Source organism: Gopherus flavomarginatus, chromosome 15 (genome assembly GCF_025201925.1).
Source record: "Gopherus flavomarginatus isolate rGopFla2 chromosome 15, rGopFla2.mat.asm, whole genome shotgun sequence".
In the NCBI taxonomy this organism is placed as follows: domain Eukaryota; kingdom Metazoa; phylum Chordata; order Testudines; family Testudinidae; genus Gopherus; species Gopherus flavomarginatus.
In genome coordinates this window covers 29627412-29645714 of record NC_066631.1, presented here as the reverse complement: position 1 = coordinate 29645714, position 18303 = coordinate 29627412, and the positions used below count along the sequence as shown (strand labels likewise).

General features: G+C 48.0%; 1 protein-coding gene across 3 annotated transcripts in view; it reads left to right on the top strand.

Annotated features, from left to right (window-relative positions):
* The first annotated feature begins 257 nt into the window (after positions 1-257).
* Positions 258-18303, top strand: part of SSH1 (slingshot protein phosphatase 1) — a 52355-nt gene continuing 34309 nt past the window's right edge. For 2 of the 3 annotated variants that reach the window (XM_050924199.1, XM_050924198.1), the window contains exons 1-2: positions 258-351; positions 5905-5945. In XM_050924199.1, coding sequence (XP_050780156.1) covers positions 286-351; positions 5905-5945 — 107 coding nt within the window. In that variant the 5' untranslated portion in view covers positions 258-285. Of the gene's footprint in view, positions 352-5904; positions 5946-13110; positions 13146-18303 lie in introns of those variants that run through there. The other variant, XM_050924201.1, reaches the window with a different exon arrangement.

Below are 18303 nucleotides of genomic sequence, written 5' to 3'. Positions count from 1 at the left end.
CCTGTGCTGCCCCTCCCTGCTTCCAGCCCCCCGCTGCCCGTTACCCGCACCCCAGCCCCTACTCCGCCCTCAGCCCGCGCCCCCTCCCCACGCTGCCTCCAGCCCCCCGCCCTCAGCCTGCCCCCCACTCTCCCGTCCCCTCCCCCGGCCCCGCGGGCCGTTCGCCCCTCCCCGGGCCGGAGGCTGCGCAGCAGCGGCTGAGGGAGGCGGCCGGAGGCCGGGAGCCGCCGTCGCTGTAGCCGGGCCCCGCGCCCCGCCCGGAGCCGGCAGCCCCGCGGCCCAGCCATGGCCCTGGTCACCCTGCAGCGCTCGCCGACCCCCAGCGCCGCCTCCTCGGCCAGCGCCAGCGAGGTGAGCCGGGCGGGCGGGAGGCCTCGGGCCGGGCCCAGGGGGAGGCCGCGCCAGGCCCCGGGCTGCGGGCAAAGGGGGGCGGACCCGTCATGCCCCCATGTCCCCCCGCCCCCCCCGTACACCCCCTGCCCCCGCCAGACCCCCTGTACACCCCCTGCTGTACACCCCGCCATGCCCCCAATCTGCCCCCTGCCCCCCGCCCCCACTATACCCCCATGTCCCCCGGTCCCGCCCCCGCCCTGCCCCCATGTCCCCCCGCCCCCCCCCGTACACCGCCTGCCCCCACACCCCACCATGCCCCCCTGCTGTACACCCTGCTATGCCCCCAATCTGCCCCCTGCCCCCCACAACCCACCACACCCCCCATGCCCCCCACACCCCGCCATGTCCCCCGCTATACCCCCATGTCCCCCCGCCCCCACATCCCGCCAGACCCCCATGTCCCACCGCCCCCACAATACCCCCATGTCTCCCTGCCTCCCACACCCCGCTATACCCCCCCGCTGTACACCCCGCTGTACCCCCAATCTGCCCCCTGCCCCCCACACCCCGCCGTATCCCCCATGTCCCCCCGCCCCCCACACCCTGCCATACCATCTGTACACCCCCTGCCCCCCACACTCCGCCATACCCCCATGTCCCCCGGCCACCCATACCCCCCTGCTGTACACCCCGCCATACCCCCTATACCCCCCTGCCACCCACACCCCAGTATACCCCCAATCTGCCCCGTCCCCGTCATACCCCCCCGCTGCATACCCCGCCATACCCTCATGTCCCCCCACACCCCCAATCTGCCCTCCCTCCCACCACACCCTGCCATACCTCCTGTACACCCCGCCCCCCCACACCCTGCCATGCCCCCCGCTGTACACCCTGCCATACCCCCCATCTGCCCCCTGCCCCCCACACCCCGCCAGACCCCCCATGTCCCCCTGCCCCCCCACTCCCAATATGCCCCCCTGTCCCCCACACCCCGCTATGCCCCTATGTCCCACCACCCCCACACCCCGCCATACCCCCTGTACACCCCGCCATACCGCCCGTTCCTCCGCCCCCCACACCCTTCCAAACCCTCAACCTGCCCCCCCATCCTGCCATACCCATGTCCACCCACACCCCACCATACTCCTAATCTGCCCCCCTGCCCCCATACCCCCTGTACACCCCACCATACCCCCAATCTGCCCCCTACACCCTGCCATACCCCCATGTCCCTCCTCCCCCACACCCCGCCATACCCCCAATCTGCCCCCTTCCTCCCACACCCCGCCATACCCCCTACCCCCTCACCCCTCAATACCCCCCCGCTGTACAGCCCGCCATACCCCCAATCTGCCCCCCTTGCCCCCACACCCCGCCATACCCCCTGTACACCCTCTGCCCCCCACACCCCGCCATACCCCCTTGCTGTACACCCCACCATACCCCCAATCTGCCCCCTTCCCCCCACACCCCGCCATACCCCTCATGTCCCCCCGCCCCTCACACCCCGCAATACCCCCCACTGTACACCCTGCCATACCCCCAATCTGCCCCCCATCCCCCACCATACCCCCATGTCCCCCTGCCACCCATGCCCCGTCATACCCCCTGTACACCCCCTACCCCCCAAAATACCCCCCATGTCCCTCTGCCCCCCACGCCCTGCAATACCCCCTGCTGTATACCCTGCTATACCCCCAATCTGCCCCCCACACCCTGCCATACCCCCTGTACACCCCGCCCCCTGGCCCCCGCAATATGCCCCATGTCCCCCTGCCACCCACACCCCGCAATACCCCCCGCTGTACACCCCCGCAATACCCCCAATCTGCACCCCTTCCCCCCAAACCTAGCAATACCCCTGCCATGTCCCCTGCCCCCCACCCCCTGCTATACCCCCACCATGCCCCCTGCCCCCACAACATCCCGCTATAACCCCACTGTGCCCCTGGCCCCCGCCCCCCACTATACCCCCTGCTCACCACCCCATACATCTTGCTATATAGCCTTGCCTCTACAGAGCCCATACTCCGCTATATCCCTCTGGCCCATACACCTGCTGTACAACTCTGCCCCACTCTGTCCCCTGCCTCTATATGGCCCACACCTGCTGTACCTTCTCTGCCCCATTCACTGCACTATACCTCCTTCCTCTGCACCAGGCCCCACACCTTATTATACTCCTCTGCCTTATTCCCACCCCCATATGCCCCCATTTCTCTTATCTCCTCTTCCCTGTTCCTCTTCTCCTGCCCTATACACTCCTGTATCCTTCCCCTGCCTTATAAACCCCAAAGACAGGCCCTGTGTTTGCCTACCCTAACTCCTCGCTCTCCTGTGTCCTTCCCTACACCCCCATGCCCTCCCTTTACGCAGCATCCCACTCGCTTGGGCCTCACTCCCATATACTTCCCCCTGTGTCCCTTCTCCTATCAGGTTAACAGTCCTATGTCTCACCTGTCAAATCCCTGTCACTAACCCGTATGGGAGGTGGTGGGGAGTGGCTGGTAAAAATCTCACTGACTGTCCCCAGCTCAGGGATGCTCTTTGTTTACTTTGTTCATTCCGAACTGTGAACCTTGGACTCAGCCTTTAATTCCCTGGTGGCGCTGCCCTAGCTCCAGGTTGTGGGTTTGGGTTTGGGTTTATCAAGCCACAGAGACACGGTTTGTTTTCTAGCTGTGTTCACTGAAAAGTGCTGAATGCAGTGTTGTAGCTGTATGGGTCCAAGGATGTTAGAGAGCCGAGGTGGGTGAGGTAATACCTTTTATTGGACCAACTTCTGCTGGTGAGAGAAACAGCTTTCAAGCTGCACAGAGCTCTTCTTCCTGTCAGAAGAAGACCTGAAGAAGAGCTCTGTGTAAGCTCAAAAACGTCTTTCACCAACAGAAGATGGTGCAATAAAAGATATTACCTCGCCCGTCATGTTTCACTGAAAATGTTATAAAATCATGAAGATTCATAAACGTTTGTAAAATCTTTACTCTTTTAAAAAAAAAGATATAAAACCTAAATTTTGTACCTAAACGATTGATTGCCCTGTGAACCCCTGAAATAGAGAGCCTGATTCTCATCTCATTTACGCAGTTGTAAATCAGGAGTAATCCCACTGAAATCAGTGGGGTTACACGGGTTTTAATCTAGTGTATGTGAGAACGAATCAGGCTTTTGGTGGGTCTGTCTTGTCTTTGTCATCTTTCTGTATAGTCTATTCAGTATCATATCATGTAGGGGTAGAAAGCCTTTTTTCAAGGAAGTAGGGGTCTCCTTCCATGGCACACAGTATTGGCTCACCTCTGCCATTTGATGCAATAGAGTGTATTCCAAAGGGAGGGCAATTCCTTTTCAAAAGCATCTCGATGAGCCAGGAACAAAGATTTTTTAACTGGCACCCAGAGAAAGGCTGAGGTAGGATATCTCCCTCTGCTCTCCATCCTAATGGTCCTTTCTGATCTAAAATTCCATGAAGCTATGAATCACCCATGGAAATTTAAACAGTGGTTTATGTACTGTATAAGAGCTCTTACAGCCTGCTTCTTCATAACACCAGAAACCAGTATGGATTTATAAAATGGATGCTAATGTTGTCTTCAGGGAAGTTGTCATAGTGTCAATATGGCATGTCAGAAACCCTTATGAATTTTTTTCTGAGAAGAAAATGAATTTGCACAGTCGCTAATTTTGTACAAATTCAAATAGCTCCCTTGAACTATTAGATCTCCAGCAACTTTGCTGCTGTAAGCAAAGTCCCAATCCTGTATTGCAAGCTGTACAGGCTCAGCTGTCTGCTTGGGCAGGTCGCGGTGCAGAATCAGGGCCTGAAGATCAATCTGTCCTTCCGTGATGCAGACTTCAGTATGCTATCACCTGAAGAGCCATGGCTTGACATCACTCAGAATGCTTGGGACATACTGGGGGATGAGTGGATGGTTGAAAAGGCATTGCCAGTGATGGGTCCAATGCAAGACAATTATATTTTTATATAACCCAGCAAATACACAGTCGAGTTGCCAGCCTTGTCAGTTCGGATAAATGTTCTGTCCAAAGCTTTAAAGCCAGTTAAGAAGGTTTCTGTCCTCTGTAATGGCAAGCCCTTAATTCTTCTGTTGTGCCTATTTTTGTTTGTTTTTAAAAAACGTCAACTTGAAATCTAGTCCGTTCGAAAAAGTGAGTGTCAAGTAGCTTCAAGTGTGACTCCCCCTGGTGATATTTGTGATTTCACACATATTTTTACAATCACAATTTTTAAAAAATGTTTGTATGTTCCCCCATTGCTGTGTAACAGACACAGACAAGTGGGGGAGCTCACCAAGTCCCCAACTCTGCAACTGAATCCAGGCAGGTGGACCCTGTGTCCAGTGATTTCAGTGGAATTTTTGAAATCACTGGGACTCCACATGGCTCCAGGGGTTTTTCTGCAGGAGTCTGACTTCAGGATAAGGACCCAATGCTAAGTGGTGGTAAATGCACAAAATAAACAAACTATAAAAATAGAGGAAATATATTTTTCTTCAAAGCTCCATCAGTCACAGTAATCTTGCATTGCTTTTTAATATCTTCTTTCCACTGAATAGCTATAGGTCTGATATACAGATTATGCAGAGCTGTAATAGAGCTAGTGTATCATCATTTCAATGTCCAATAACAGATTAAGGCCCATAACTACTAGCTATAAGCAGCACATTCTTTGGCATCATTAACTCTGACCTTCTGAAGTCTGAACATTTAAAAAACCCTCTAACCTTCAAAATGTTGTTAAAACCCTTTTTTTAAAGTTGAGGTCCATAAAAATCATTTAAGAGCATTGTACATTGAACAGCAGAAGGGCGCTCCAACTGGTTGTGGCCTTTGGCACTACTGCGATAGAAATGTTAATAAAAACCAGTAGGACACTTATGCTTTTTTAAGTTTAAAGGCCAAATTAACTTCTGCTGATTTGTGTAAAAGCCACATTTGTGCTGAGGCTCACCAGCTGTGTTAGGTTTTACTCTTGCTTCTAATGGCCAGGCTACCTTATCTTGGTTGGTGAAAATACTTGCAAAAAATTTAGAAAAACAAATCCATGGCCGTTTTGGAACATGATATTTATCAGTAGGCTGCATGCTTTGAACTAGGGATAGGCTCAGCTCTTCCTGGCCTAAACGCATAGGCACCTGCCAGAGATCAGCAGCATAAGGTTTATGAAACAAAGTTGGACAGTTTTGATTACATCCACCGTATTGACACTCTGCCCCATTCACTGGAGGCTTTACTTACACCCTGCTCTTTGCTAACATTCTGACTTCAATGGGAGGGCTGTGTGCACATCCCTTGTGATGTCTATGCACTCCATCCACAAGCTGATCTGCCCTCCAGCTGGCAGGACTGGTACTTAATGGTTTTAAACTCCCTGTGACATCCTGCACCGGGTGAAATGGTGGGTGGGGATATTTTATGTGGCTGGATAGCACTGTGTTTCTGTAAACATTGAAAAAAAATCATTGTTTTAAAAAGTGTGAGGAATTTTTGATGATAAACTGGAAACAGCCAGTGCATAACACGTTCTCTATCCCTCTTTTCCCTCCTTAGCTGGAGGTTGGCAGTGATGAAGATCGCAAATTAAACCTGAGGTGAGCAGAACCATTTAATTCATGCTGTTCTAAACATTGTTTCCAGCACTGTTGAACTTCTGCCATGTGATTTCCTAAGTCCTGATCCCACAATGAGCTTTGGGCAGGCAGATTCTTGCTCCTGTGTAGACCCGAGGGCCTGTAGTGAGCTGAGGCCTGATCACTGAGCTCTCTCATTTATTTTATTTTTGATCTTGGCATTTAACATTTAAAAACTAAAATGAGGTTTAATTTTCTTGTCAGGAAAAAAGTGGAAAATTGTTTATAAAATTCATCCACAATGCTTATTAATTATCTTAATGTGTCTTGTCTCTAATGGTTTGGGCGTCTTCTATGCCCTTTTTGGAGGGTGGTGGAGAAATGGTGGAAATGGAGCCGTCGTCTGTTTCGCTTTTGACTGTTTAACGGTCAAGGATTGAATTCATTTCATGTTGGAAATAAGAAGTTGCTGTTATCAAGTAAGGAGGGGAGAAGGAAAGGAACAAAAGATAGAAGCAAAGAGAGGGCTGAGGTAAGTAACCTAGAGGAGATGGGAGAGGGCTTTCATGTGCAGAATCAGTTGATGCCCCACAATCTCCAAATGTAGCTGTCTGAAGGGAAAGGCTTAGAAACTCTGCAGTATCTTAGCAGGCTTGTTCTTTTAATTTTCTCTTCTCCTTGGCCCAGTTTTAATGTCCATTTAGGCAGTTGGTTGGTTTTGTTTTCTGTTTGCCATTTGTCATTGCTTTTTTTATAACTTCAGGCACACTGAGTGCATGGGATATTGCCTGGTGTATCTCTGTTACACACTATTGGAAGTTTGATTTCCCTTTACAACCCGATACACCAGTGGATTCCAGCAGCTGCATAGCTATGTTTTGGGGCTGGGATAGAACCTGTTTTGATTTGGAACCTGTATAATTTTCTGATTTTGGCAGTGGGTGGGGTTTTGAGGAATGGACTCTTTTCATTCTGCATAAAGTGAAGTTAGAAAGCCAAGTCTTCTCTATAAACAGGTGAGGTAAGCGGCAAGCAGCTGCTTTACAGCCTTTGTTGTTTGGCTCAAAAATGATTTGACTTGAGTTACAAATCTCTCTAACAAGACTGACTATACATCAGAGGCACTGTGCATTTGATTTTGCTAAGCAGGACTCTCTGGTTTGTAAATTCGGATTACAATTTTTAATTTTTATTTCTCAATCCTCATTCTGTAGTGGTAGTGGTGTCTAGAAGTTCAAGGAGAATTCAGGACTCCTGGTTCTACTCCCAGCTCTGCCACTTATTCACTGTGTCAGTGGTTCGCAACCAGGGTTCTGGGAGCAGGTTTCAGGGTTCTGCCAAAATAGACCAGAGAGCAGGGCCAGCATTAGGCTCGCTGGGGCCCAGGGCAGAAAGCCCAAGCCCTGCGGCCCGGGGCTGAAAGCCGAAGCCTGAGCAACTTAGCTTCGTGGGGTCCCCGGTGGCATGGGGCCCTGGGCAATTGCCCTGCTTCCTACCCACTAACGCCGGCCCTGGCTTTTAATCTACTGCATCTGCTGAAAGCCAGTTGTTGTGGCACAGGTGGACATGGAGTTTTTATAGCATGCTGTGGGGGCCTCAGAAAGAAAAAGGTTGAGAGCCCCTGCACTGTGTGACTTGGGGCCATATTTAGCACCCACTGAAGTCAATGGAAAGATTGTCATTGATTTACCACGGCCCTGGACCTATGCCTTGATCTTGCTATGCTTTTGTTTACCCTGTTGTAAAACAAATAATAGGTAACCTACCAGGAGGGTCATGGGAACTAATTCATGTCTATAAAATGTCCCTTTACTGAAAGCTGCTGCAGAAGTGCGGATTATTGTTGTTCTTTATAAAGAGGCAAAGTGATCATGCAACCATAGGTGCATAAGTAAGTGGTCCACGTAGACACAGGGCAGCAGAGTTCTAATGAAGGTGTGTCAAACGACTGGTTTCAGCCTGCTTGGTATATTATCTGGTCGTCATGACAGATGGCGATTCTGCAGAATGCAAAATTTAATTTGCAAAAAAGTATCAAGTATCTAACCAATATGGTCACAAAGAACCTTCTGAATGTAGCCTGATGTAATGCTGCCTCAGGGTATGTCGGTGCTGGATCTGGAAGTTTTAATTATGTGTTCAACTGATCACCTGCATTACTTAAAAATATAGCCATAAAGCCGCTTCATTAAGTCTCAGAGCTAACGTCACACTGAACTGAATGAGATGGTGCACCCTTGTCAGAGCCATTTCAGGTTTAGGATTGGTGGAGTTAGAAGGCGTAAATTCCAGCTCAAGGAGTCACACCCATGCTAGCTCTGATCAAGCGATTGCACCAAAATAGAAATGTAGCTGTGGTGGGCAAGTGGCGGGAGAGGCTAACCGTTCTGAGTACGTACCTAGGGTACTGGACAGGATCGTACTGGGGTCAGCTAGCTCTTCCGACCGCTCGCACCACCGTGGCTACACTTCCGTTTTTAGTATATAAGCCTGATTAGAGCTAGTGTGGGTATGTCTCCTTGAGCTGGAATTCACACCTTCCAGCTCCAGTGTAACCAAACTCTAAGGCAGCCTGAAGCAGCTCTGAGAAGTGTGCATGGTCTCATTCAACTCAGGGCCTCTGGATATATAGGCACAAGTCAGGCATTTGGACTCGCCAGCGGCCAAAGAAACAAAAGGGGAGATTAATACCAGTCTTAAAAGGGGTTTGTGTAATTTTTTTTCACTGAGTGATGCTGCGAACAGCAGTAACTTTACGAACTAAGGTCTGGTTCCTCGACCTCTCAGAGCATAATGAGGCTACTTGTATGTATATTTGCAGGACTGAGGCATAATAATTAGTTGCTACCCTTGATCTTTATCCAACCCTCTTGCTGTGATGAGTGGGAGCTGTGATGAGGATTGAGGGGAGTTTGTGGCACCATGGCCTATGAAATCAAATTTAAAAATGGATTGTAACCCTCTGCACAGAAGTTTGTCTTCATAAAGTGCCTTCTGTAGAGGGATTTACTGAGACTCTACCTTGTGCCCATAGGGTGGCAGAGTTGTTCAGCTTCATTGTTCTTTTGTTGCAAAAGCAGTCAAAAGCCCAGGTTGCGTTCGCTGCAGGAAATGCAGGCATTGATTGGTGTGGCAGTGAGATACTTTTGTCTTAACTTTGAGATCCTGGACTGAGAGAGACTGACATGACAGCAGTGTTCTGTCACATGTGGTGGGCATAGGGTTTGGTAGTGCTTGACTTAAAAGACCTCATAGGATCCTAGAAGTCAGAAAAAGGAAGAGCTGTTGGAACATAAAGTCCATTTGTCTGCCAGTGTGGGTGAGTTTCCCTGACACAGGATTTATCAGATATTACACATTTATGGCTTTTTCAGAAACTTTTCATAAATTTGCTGCAGAAAGTCCCAGAATTTTCATTTGTGGTAGGACAGTTGACTCAGTGTGATCATACCATCAGGCTCTTTCTATAATTGCTGAAGGTTCTGACAGCCCCTGTCACAAAGGGCTAGCTGCTGCACCTCTGACTCCTCTTTGGAATGACACGACAGCCCCATGTATGCAGTGTTGTTGTAGCTGTCTTAGGCCCAGGATATTAGAGAGACAAGGTGGGTGAGGTCATATATTTTATTGAACCAACTTCTGTCACAGCTAAATACAAGATGGAACAGATTGTTTAGCATAGATAGTTAGCATATATTGTAAGGGACCATTCAAGGTGGAGTGGCGGACAAAAAATGGGGAGGTTAGTGGGTTACAGATGGCTGTAATAAAGCGTAAATCCAGTGTGTGTGTTCAGTCCATGATTTTTAGTGCCTAACAGAGTAATTAATTTAAGTTCCCGGCTCATCTTTTGAAAGTGTTGTGCAGGTTTCCTTTGAGGATGAGGACTGAGAGATCAGCTGTAGAGTGATCGCTTTGTGAAAAGTGTTCGCTCACTCACAGGTGATAGGTTGTTTTTGTCTTCTATCATCTTCCTGTGTGCATTCATTTCAGAGTGTACTGATTGTCTGGTTTCAGCCACTTAGTTGTTATTGGGGCAGTGAGTGCACTGGATGAGGTACGCCACATGTTGTAATAAGCATGTGTAGGACCCATGGATCTTGGAAGATGTCTGGGGTTGAGGATTTGATCACTGTAGCAATGGAGATATGCTAGGATACTCATGTTTTCCTGGGTATATTCCTGTAAGCCATTTTTTGCCATGAGATATGTAAAGACAAGCCTCAGTGCAGACAGAGGGAGTTGCCAACCCTTGTATGCATTTGATTCAATGCCTATGATACCTTGGTAAGGTCTCAAATTGCTGTGTGTAATTCTGTCTTTAGGGTTGCCATGGTTGCTGAATCTTGTTTCTTGTATCTGTCCTGGTCACAGGGTATTTGTGATTTGATTTTTTTCAGAGATGCTATACACCCACAGGATCCTGAAAAGACTTGTGTTCTCACCTTTAACCACAAGTGAGTTCATTAAGTTAATGGGACTACTGAGATGCTTAGAGTTTTTGCATAAGATTTTTCAGGAACAGGTCAGTTGACTTCAGTGGCCAAGTAATGGGTGCTCAACATCTCTGAAAGTCAGGTGGCTTTAGAGCCAGATTCTGCTCTGTTACACTGAGGCATCCTCAGTAAAGGCAAGGAGGACATGGTTAGTTTTTTCTTGGTACAACTCATCTAACTTCAAAACTAGAATTTACACTGTTGTGACATGACAACTGGTAGTGTTTGTCACTTGGAGAGTCATAAAGCGAATCCTGTAATGTAGATAATTAATCTAATTACACTTCACCTGTTCCTTTTTATCATCCATGATGATAGGTTGTCTTGTCCTAAGTCAAGGAGAATGTTTCACACCTAGCCAGTCCCATTATGAATGTTGGCTATTGCTCAAATACACTCGGACAATACATCCAGATAATCACTGTCTTAATTTCAAATATACAGTAAGTTTGTTTATCCAGTCATTCCATAATGCTCACAATTACAGGGTTTTCAATCACATTCTGAATGTGGTTGAAGAGAGACAATGCGTGGGTGCCTTCAGACGCTGATTGCCTGCACAGAGGATGACGTTAGAGCCATGATGCGTTGAGGTCTAGGGGATACATATCCAGACCTCTGATCTGGTCTGAAGGTCTCTCTTGAAAGAATTGGTTTTGTCTGACAACATTAAAGACAGCTCTAGGAGGTAGCTCCACTCTGCATTGAGCGAGCTAGGGTCATTGTGGGGCACCTCAGCCTTGGAGGGGCCAGAAGGACACCCCACTACCCGCTAGCACAGTAACATGGTCATGCTCATGTGGGTTAGACTGCCACAGTTTAACTCATCCCATGCTCAGTGTGCAGCAAAACAAAGGCTGAGAGGGGACCTTGTTGCGCTCTATTAATACATCAGGTGGTAAACACCAGGGAAGGGGATGGTCTATTTAAGCTGAAGGACTGTGGTGTTACAGGAGCAAATGGATATAAACTGGCCATGAATAAATTTAGGCTGGACATGAGCAGAAAGTTCAGAGGAGGGAGGTTTTGGATCAGCCTCCCAGTAGGAGGAGTTGGGTGCAAACAACCTAAGTAGTTTTCAAAGGGCGCTTGATAAGGTCTTGGATGGCATTGTGTCCCTGCTGTAGTAGGGACTGGACTTTATGACCCAGGAGGTCACTTCCAGTCCTAAGTCCCTGCGTTCCTGCACCGTCTAGTCTCAAAGCAGTCTCTGCATTGTGTCTTGGCTTCTTCGCAGACTGAGGGATAGGAGCCGTGTCTGAAATGGTTATGCGATGCTTCTGCAGCCCCACAACTCCTTTTAAGAGCCACATGGCTGTTTGAGACTCCACCGAGCTTGATGGCTACATACAGGAATTGTGTTGGGGTGGCACTGGGCATGGGAAGTAAAGGTAAACCAAAGACAGGTCTCCCAGTGGGCAACTCTGAAACAGGCCTGTAAATGGGCTTGGATCCTCTGCCCTCCTCCTGTTCCAGTTATCCTGAGCACACCTGGGCACCTCCCATGTCTGTACCAAACAGTAAACCGGACACGGTGCTTTTATGGAGTGTCCTTGGGAGAAGGGGTAAAGCTGCATAGGTCTCTGTTCTCTTTGTCGGCTGTGTTGGTGATGGAGCTCTGAGGCTAGCTGCTCTACTTTGGTAGAGGCAGAAGATTAGAAAGCTAAAGCAATAAAAATGCAAATTAAATTTGTCCACAGCATGGCAGAGGATTCTGACTTGAAGAATGTGCCTTTGGGGGAAGATAGCTCCAAAACTGTAAACACTGAGAAACTGGTGCTTCTGGGAGCGAGGAGCAGGGGCAGGCAGGGAAATATGCTGCTGCTTTTTAAAAAAGAACATTATATTAAACATTTATGACCCAATCCTGCATTTCTGAGCCTGCAGGACTGGGTTCTTAGAGCTTTTTGAAATAACAGTTAAGGGGCAGATTCTGCAAATGTGGTTTGATGTGTAAATAAAGGTTTGCAGGATTGGGCCCTTATCTGCCCATGGAGCCTTTGAAGAACTCCTGTAGACCTGTATTGTGTCTGCAGTTCAAACCGCTGTTAAGGATGACTTTAGTTGAGTGTGCAATAGAGTGTCTTTACCAGTGAAATGCTGCACATTGCTGACAGTGTGGTCCAGTTGACAGAGAACAGGACAGGGACTAGAAAGACCTGAGTTCTTCCCTCCCCTCTCCCAGCTCTCCTACTGACTCACTCTAGCCTCATTTACCCATCTGTAAAATGGGAGATAATATTTTCTCATCTTTGTAAAACACTCTGAGATGCAAAGTGAGGTGTATGTGTTAAGAATTGTTGCTTTCGTTCATTACCTGTCAGCTGTCTCATTTATAGGACTTTTTATCACCTCTGAAGCTAGCATTAGTTGATCTGTCTTTCAAAATGTAATGAGGAAGTAGCATTGCTTCCCCTGTCTTTGCCTGTCAGTGATTTAAATGGCTGAGCACTCACTATCCCAGTGAGTTACCTGGTCAGAAATGAACATGCTCTGCTTTAAGAGACCATATTGGTTAATAACTAGCTGAACACTTGCTTTTGTTGTTGTTTAATAAAAGAAAGTTATTTTCTGATTGTGGTTTGGAAACCACTGAAGGCAATGGAGTTACACTGGGATGAATTTGGCTCCTTCTGTACTTTGGCTTTGTGTGTCTGATGGAATCTTTTGATTTACAGAAGTCACCAAACTACTCTGTAATCAACAGCAGAAAAAATTACTGCAAGTAAGTTCCTTCCAAGCGTATTCTCCCAGCTTGCATGGGTATAAACTCTCATGCATAAACAGGGAGGTGATTAAATTAAAATCATATTTACAAAATTCTTCCCCGTGATACCAATAGTACCTTAAGTAATTGAAACTCAAAGAACTTTAAAAATCCAATTTACTGTTCTCCATTCTGCTATTTGTTTACATTTTGCACTTCACTTAACTCTGGTAGTGAAAAAAACCTGCTTAGTTTCAGCTTGTTCTCCCCTGCTAGTCTTGTGCTGTGTTTTGATCCCAGCACAACACAGGGGTGTTTATATACAAACTTGACTTCTGTACATACAGATGTATCTTTCAATATTTTTATAACTCCCCCGCCCACCCTCACACCTTTTTACATGTAATTGTTTTGTTCAAACTGCCTGACAAACGTCCCTTTAAGTGTATAAGGAATTGTGTGCATGCAGTGAGGGAGGGGAGAATAGACAAGTTGTATTTTAACAACAGACCTGACTGACTCTGGGTCTTTGGGCTGGGGAGGATGTTGGGGCTCGGGAAGTCAGGATGCCTGTCTTGTGCGTTTATTTGGGAAGACAGTAGCCTCTCTGTGTTCTTGTCCACTATTTATTGCCTTAAAGTGAGTCGGTGGGAGCTCCAGAGGCAGAAGTTGAAGAGTGTATTAAATGTTCAAAACAGGATGCTGAATCATATCCTGACAAGGCTGCAGCCGCCTGCCTAGCGTGCATCGTACAATGGGGAAATGAGTTCTCAGGCCCCTGACCATTTGTAACTGTCTGCCCTGTGGGTGTGGCCTTGGAAACTGGCAAAGTTATAATTAGGGCTTTACATTCCACACTGTCTGCTGCAGGAACATTTGAAAAATGTGGAGTAGGAAAAAGCCCCGGCTTAAACAACAGCAGGGAAGGTGGTGTCTCCATCGGTCGCCTGCTCACAGCTGAGCAACGCTGTGTGGTTATATAGATGTGGGCAGAGTCTCAGCAGGAGGCTCCAGGCTGCCACCCCATTGCCAGTCCAGAGACCTGGTATTCAGACATCAGGTGTGGCGTATGTAGGGAAGGTGATGCATGGCTTCAGACTCCTCCTACAAGCTCACTTCTTTCATGAAGCCCGTCCCTGCAATAAAAAATATGGTCACCATTTTTAAAAAAAAGCTCTGAGCTAGAACCTTTTTCTAGGCTTGGTCGGCATGTTTGTCTAACAAATAGTGTTTTAAAAAACAGTTATAGAAAACCTAATCCAGACAGGGAGTCTTCATGGATTTTGTTTAATTTAAATGAAAAGGGCGTTGTTGGTTTTTTTTCTTTAGACAAGGTTTCAAAATCCCTCTGCTGCCTCTGAAACAGCAAAACAACAGCACCATGCTAGTGCATGGGATCAGAAAGTGAAACAGACCAGTCAGGCCCTGCCTTTAACAGGAATGAAATGCTAAAAGGAAGCAAACTGCATCCATTTAGTTATTCACCCTTAAATACAAAAAAAGACACCTCTCTGCTACGCTCGCTCACCCCCCCCCAGTTCATTAGAATCACAATCCACACAGAAATCCATTACTGTGCTCCCATTCAACAAAAGTAAATCTGTGTAAACTACCTATAATTTGGAGCATAAAGTATGCCCTGACCAGCAAACCCTATGGCTTCCCCCAGAGACTCAGCAAATAGTGTTTGCAGCAAGCCCAGGAGGTGAACAGATTTGGGCAGTGCGTATTGGCCGGCTGGTTCCAAAGGCAAAGAGACTTCGTAGACAATGCCCTGCCTGTAGCTGATTCTCTCCTGTAGGGCTTGATCCTGAAGACGCTGTATGTATGTTCAATAGAATGCGGAGTGCTCGAGCTCCTTGCGGGATTAAGACCACAGTGAGGGGCACCAGTCCAAGCGAGTATGCTGGTAAGTGCTGTGGTACACAGGGAGTGACTGAGTGGGGATGGATAAAGTTAGAGTGTTTTAATGATAGATAGTGCAGAACTCAGGTGGTGGTGGTAGGAAAGAACTTTCCTTTTGAGTAGTTGATACCGTAAGCCTGGTTGTACCCCTTTAGGAGAGCTGTTGGGCAGCTTGAGACGCTCCAGCAGTGTTGGTTTGTAGGGTTGTGAGCATCCACACACAGTCGAAAGAAGAACACCCTGTTACGGTTGCTGTTTACTGTCCGTTTTACCGTTGACAGAACTGCTACAATCATAGCAGCTCATTTTTGCTTTTTTCCTGTAGAAATCCACGTTGTAAAGATCACTAGCAAAGACACCTGCTGTGGGATGAGGGTCTGTGTGAGTGACAGAAAATAGCCACTAGGGTAGGGGTTCTCAAACCGGGGGTCGTGACTCCTCAGGGGGTCATGAGGTTATTATGTGGGGGGTCACAAGCTGTCAGCCTCCACCCCAAACCCCACTTTGCCTCCTGCATTCATAATGGTGTTAAATATATTAAAAAGTGTTTTTAATTTATAAGGGGCGGTCGCACTCAGAAGCTTGCTAAGTGAAAGAGGTCACCAGTGCAAAAGTTTGAGAACCACTGCACTAGGGAATGTGCTGGCCTGGGATGATCTAGATGAGAGGCTTTTTGGCTTTTGCTCAGTTGCTCTGCATGGTTTTGCTGGGTTTATTTTGTACACATCACTGATGTGTCAAATATGCCCTGGTCTCTGCTGCCTTTTTTGGAATCATTCTAAAACCCATCAGCTCTGCATTTTCTGGGCAGATGCACTGCTGGTGTTGCTGGGGTTTTCAATCACTCTCTGCACTGTTGTCTGTCTGTGTGGTGGCTGACCACTGCTCATTCCATTTGTGGGCTTGTTTCTTAATCCTGGAAACTATTGTTCACTTTCCTGTGCTTGGCCACCCAGCCTCCCCTTCCCAGTGGTTATGGGGGTGTGACGTTGGGAGCCACCGGCAAAGGGCAGGTGAGCTGGGATGACGAATAAAATAGTTTAAAGGTTTAAAATAATGCGTTTGGGAACGGAATGGAGGCAGATTGGTCAGTATGCTGGCAGCTTGGCTGAGAGAGGAGCAGACAGGAGCAGCATTCCTGAGATTCACTCTGAGGTACTAACATGCAGCACTATCTGCTAGGCCAAGCGTTCCAAACTGTTCTCTAGCAGGGAGCAGTGTAACAGAGTTTTTCTCATGAACACCTCCCCTGCCATTCCCAGTTGTGTGGTCTTCCTCCCCTCACATAACCCCGCAGCATCTCTATGGCAATTGCCTACAAGGCAAAACACTAGGAAAGCACTGAATTTTTTTTTCAGTTCTTTTAATGCAGTCTGGAGCTGGAAATGAGGAGGAAAGCCAGCACCATGTGACTAGTTGGCTCGCTATAGACCACCAGTGCATTGGGGAGCAAAGTCTGCTCTAGGCTACAAAGCTGCCCCAATGCATCTTTGCTTTGTTTTGTTTAACCTCTTCCAATAGATGTGCTGCCACGTTGTATCCAGGATCTCTTCAGATCAGTCTGGACTGTGATACCATGCAAGGGACAGCACTGGGGCCGTGTTTTGCCCCTACATACCTAGCAATAAGCAAGTGGGTAGCAGTTAAGACAGCTGCAAGAAGCAAAACCATACAGGTCTATTCTGAATTGTTGGATGGTTAGGAAAGGATGATCTTGTGGCTGAAACATTGGACAGGGGACTCTGAAGTCCCCTTTCCCCATTCTGTGTTCACACCCATGCTAGAATGCTGGTGTTTGTGGTCATAGGATGAAATGTCATCTTAAGGGTTAATGTATCAAAAAGTATAAGTGTTTATTATTGTTTAATGGCACTAATACAAGCAGAGACGCTTTTAGAACATCTGACACTGGACTCTGAGGCAGCTGGTGTCACGAATGACGTCATTTTTCAGCGGGAAGCTCAGAAATGGTCATTGCAATTAAAAACATTTGTTCCAAGTCTGTTGCATACTTGCCTGATGCTGTGATGGGCCTCTTGCCTTTTTGAACTGTGTTATTAATGGGATGGGCACCATGCACAGTTTTTCTTTTCTTGTAAAACAGTCTATACTTTTGTTTGGCTTTTCACCCTCCAAATTACTGGGGATTCTTAGCATTTGCTCTTCTCTAGCCATTTGTAGTCGCTCTGCTAGCTTATTTTTGTGTCTATCTTGGGATCCCAAAGATTTTTCCACCTTCCCTTCCTTGCATTCAGATACAATTCTAGCTTGAGGGGCCTACCAAAGCTGCTCCTTCATTGCCTGGGGGAGCAACCCAGGCTGCCTCTTCCTGCTATGATCTGATTGTGCCAGCTTTGCTGTGCTTGCCGCTCCTCTGGGAGTAAAAGGGACAGAGCTGGAGCACAGAGCCCTGGCTCACTGGTGGGGCTGGGAGCTTCATTTTTGGAGTCACTTCTCTAATCCCTCTGAGCTTGCTGGCATTGCACCTGGCCAGCAATGCTTCTCCCTGTGAATGATTCAGGGTGAGGTTCTCCTGTAAAGCAGGAGGAGAGTGATGTCTGCATTGAGGCTGACAGGGAGGCTAGTCAGGTCTGCCTGAAGGATGGTTATTGTTTTTTCCTTACATAGCGCTATCAATGTACATTCTATACAGTGCAGATGGGGGCAGAGACCCTGCCCCAGAGAGCTTACAGCCAGTGAGTTAAGACAAGAACAGTGGGAAGGGATGACAAACCCAGGGAGAGGTCTGGAGGAAGGCTGAGAGTGAGGCCAGTAAGACTATGCCACTACCTGTTGGCCTCCTGGAAGAAATGTGTTTTGAGGGGTGGAAGCCTGGCACAGGGCAGCATAAAAGCAAGTATGGGAGGAGGACAAAAGGGGGGTGCAGTTTGTTGAGGTGCTGGGAATGTGGAGGAAGTGGAAGGAGGGGAGTTGGAGGAGAGGAAGGTGATCAGGAACAGTCAACATGGATTCACCAAGGGCAAGTCATGCCTGACCAATCTGATTGCCTTCTATGATGAGATAACTGGCTCTGTGGATATGAGGAAAGTGGTGGATGTGATATATCTTGACTTTAGCAAAGCTTTTGATGCGGTCTCCCACAGTATTCTTGCCCGCAAGTTAAAAAGTATGGATTGGATGAATGGACTATAAGGTGCATAGAAAGCTGGCTAGATTTTCGGGCTCAATGAATAGTGATCCGCGGCTCGATGTCTAATTGGCAGCTGGTATCAAGTGGAGTGCCCCAAGGGTCGGTCCTGGGGCCGGTTTT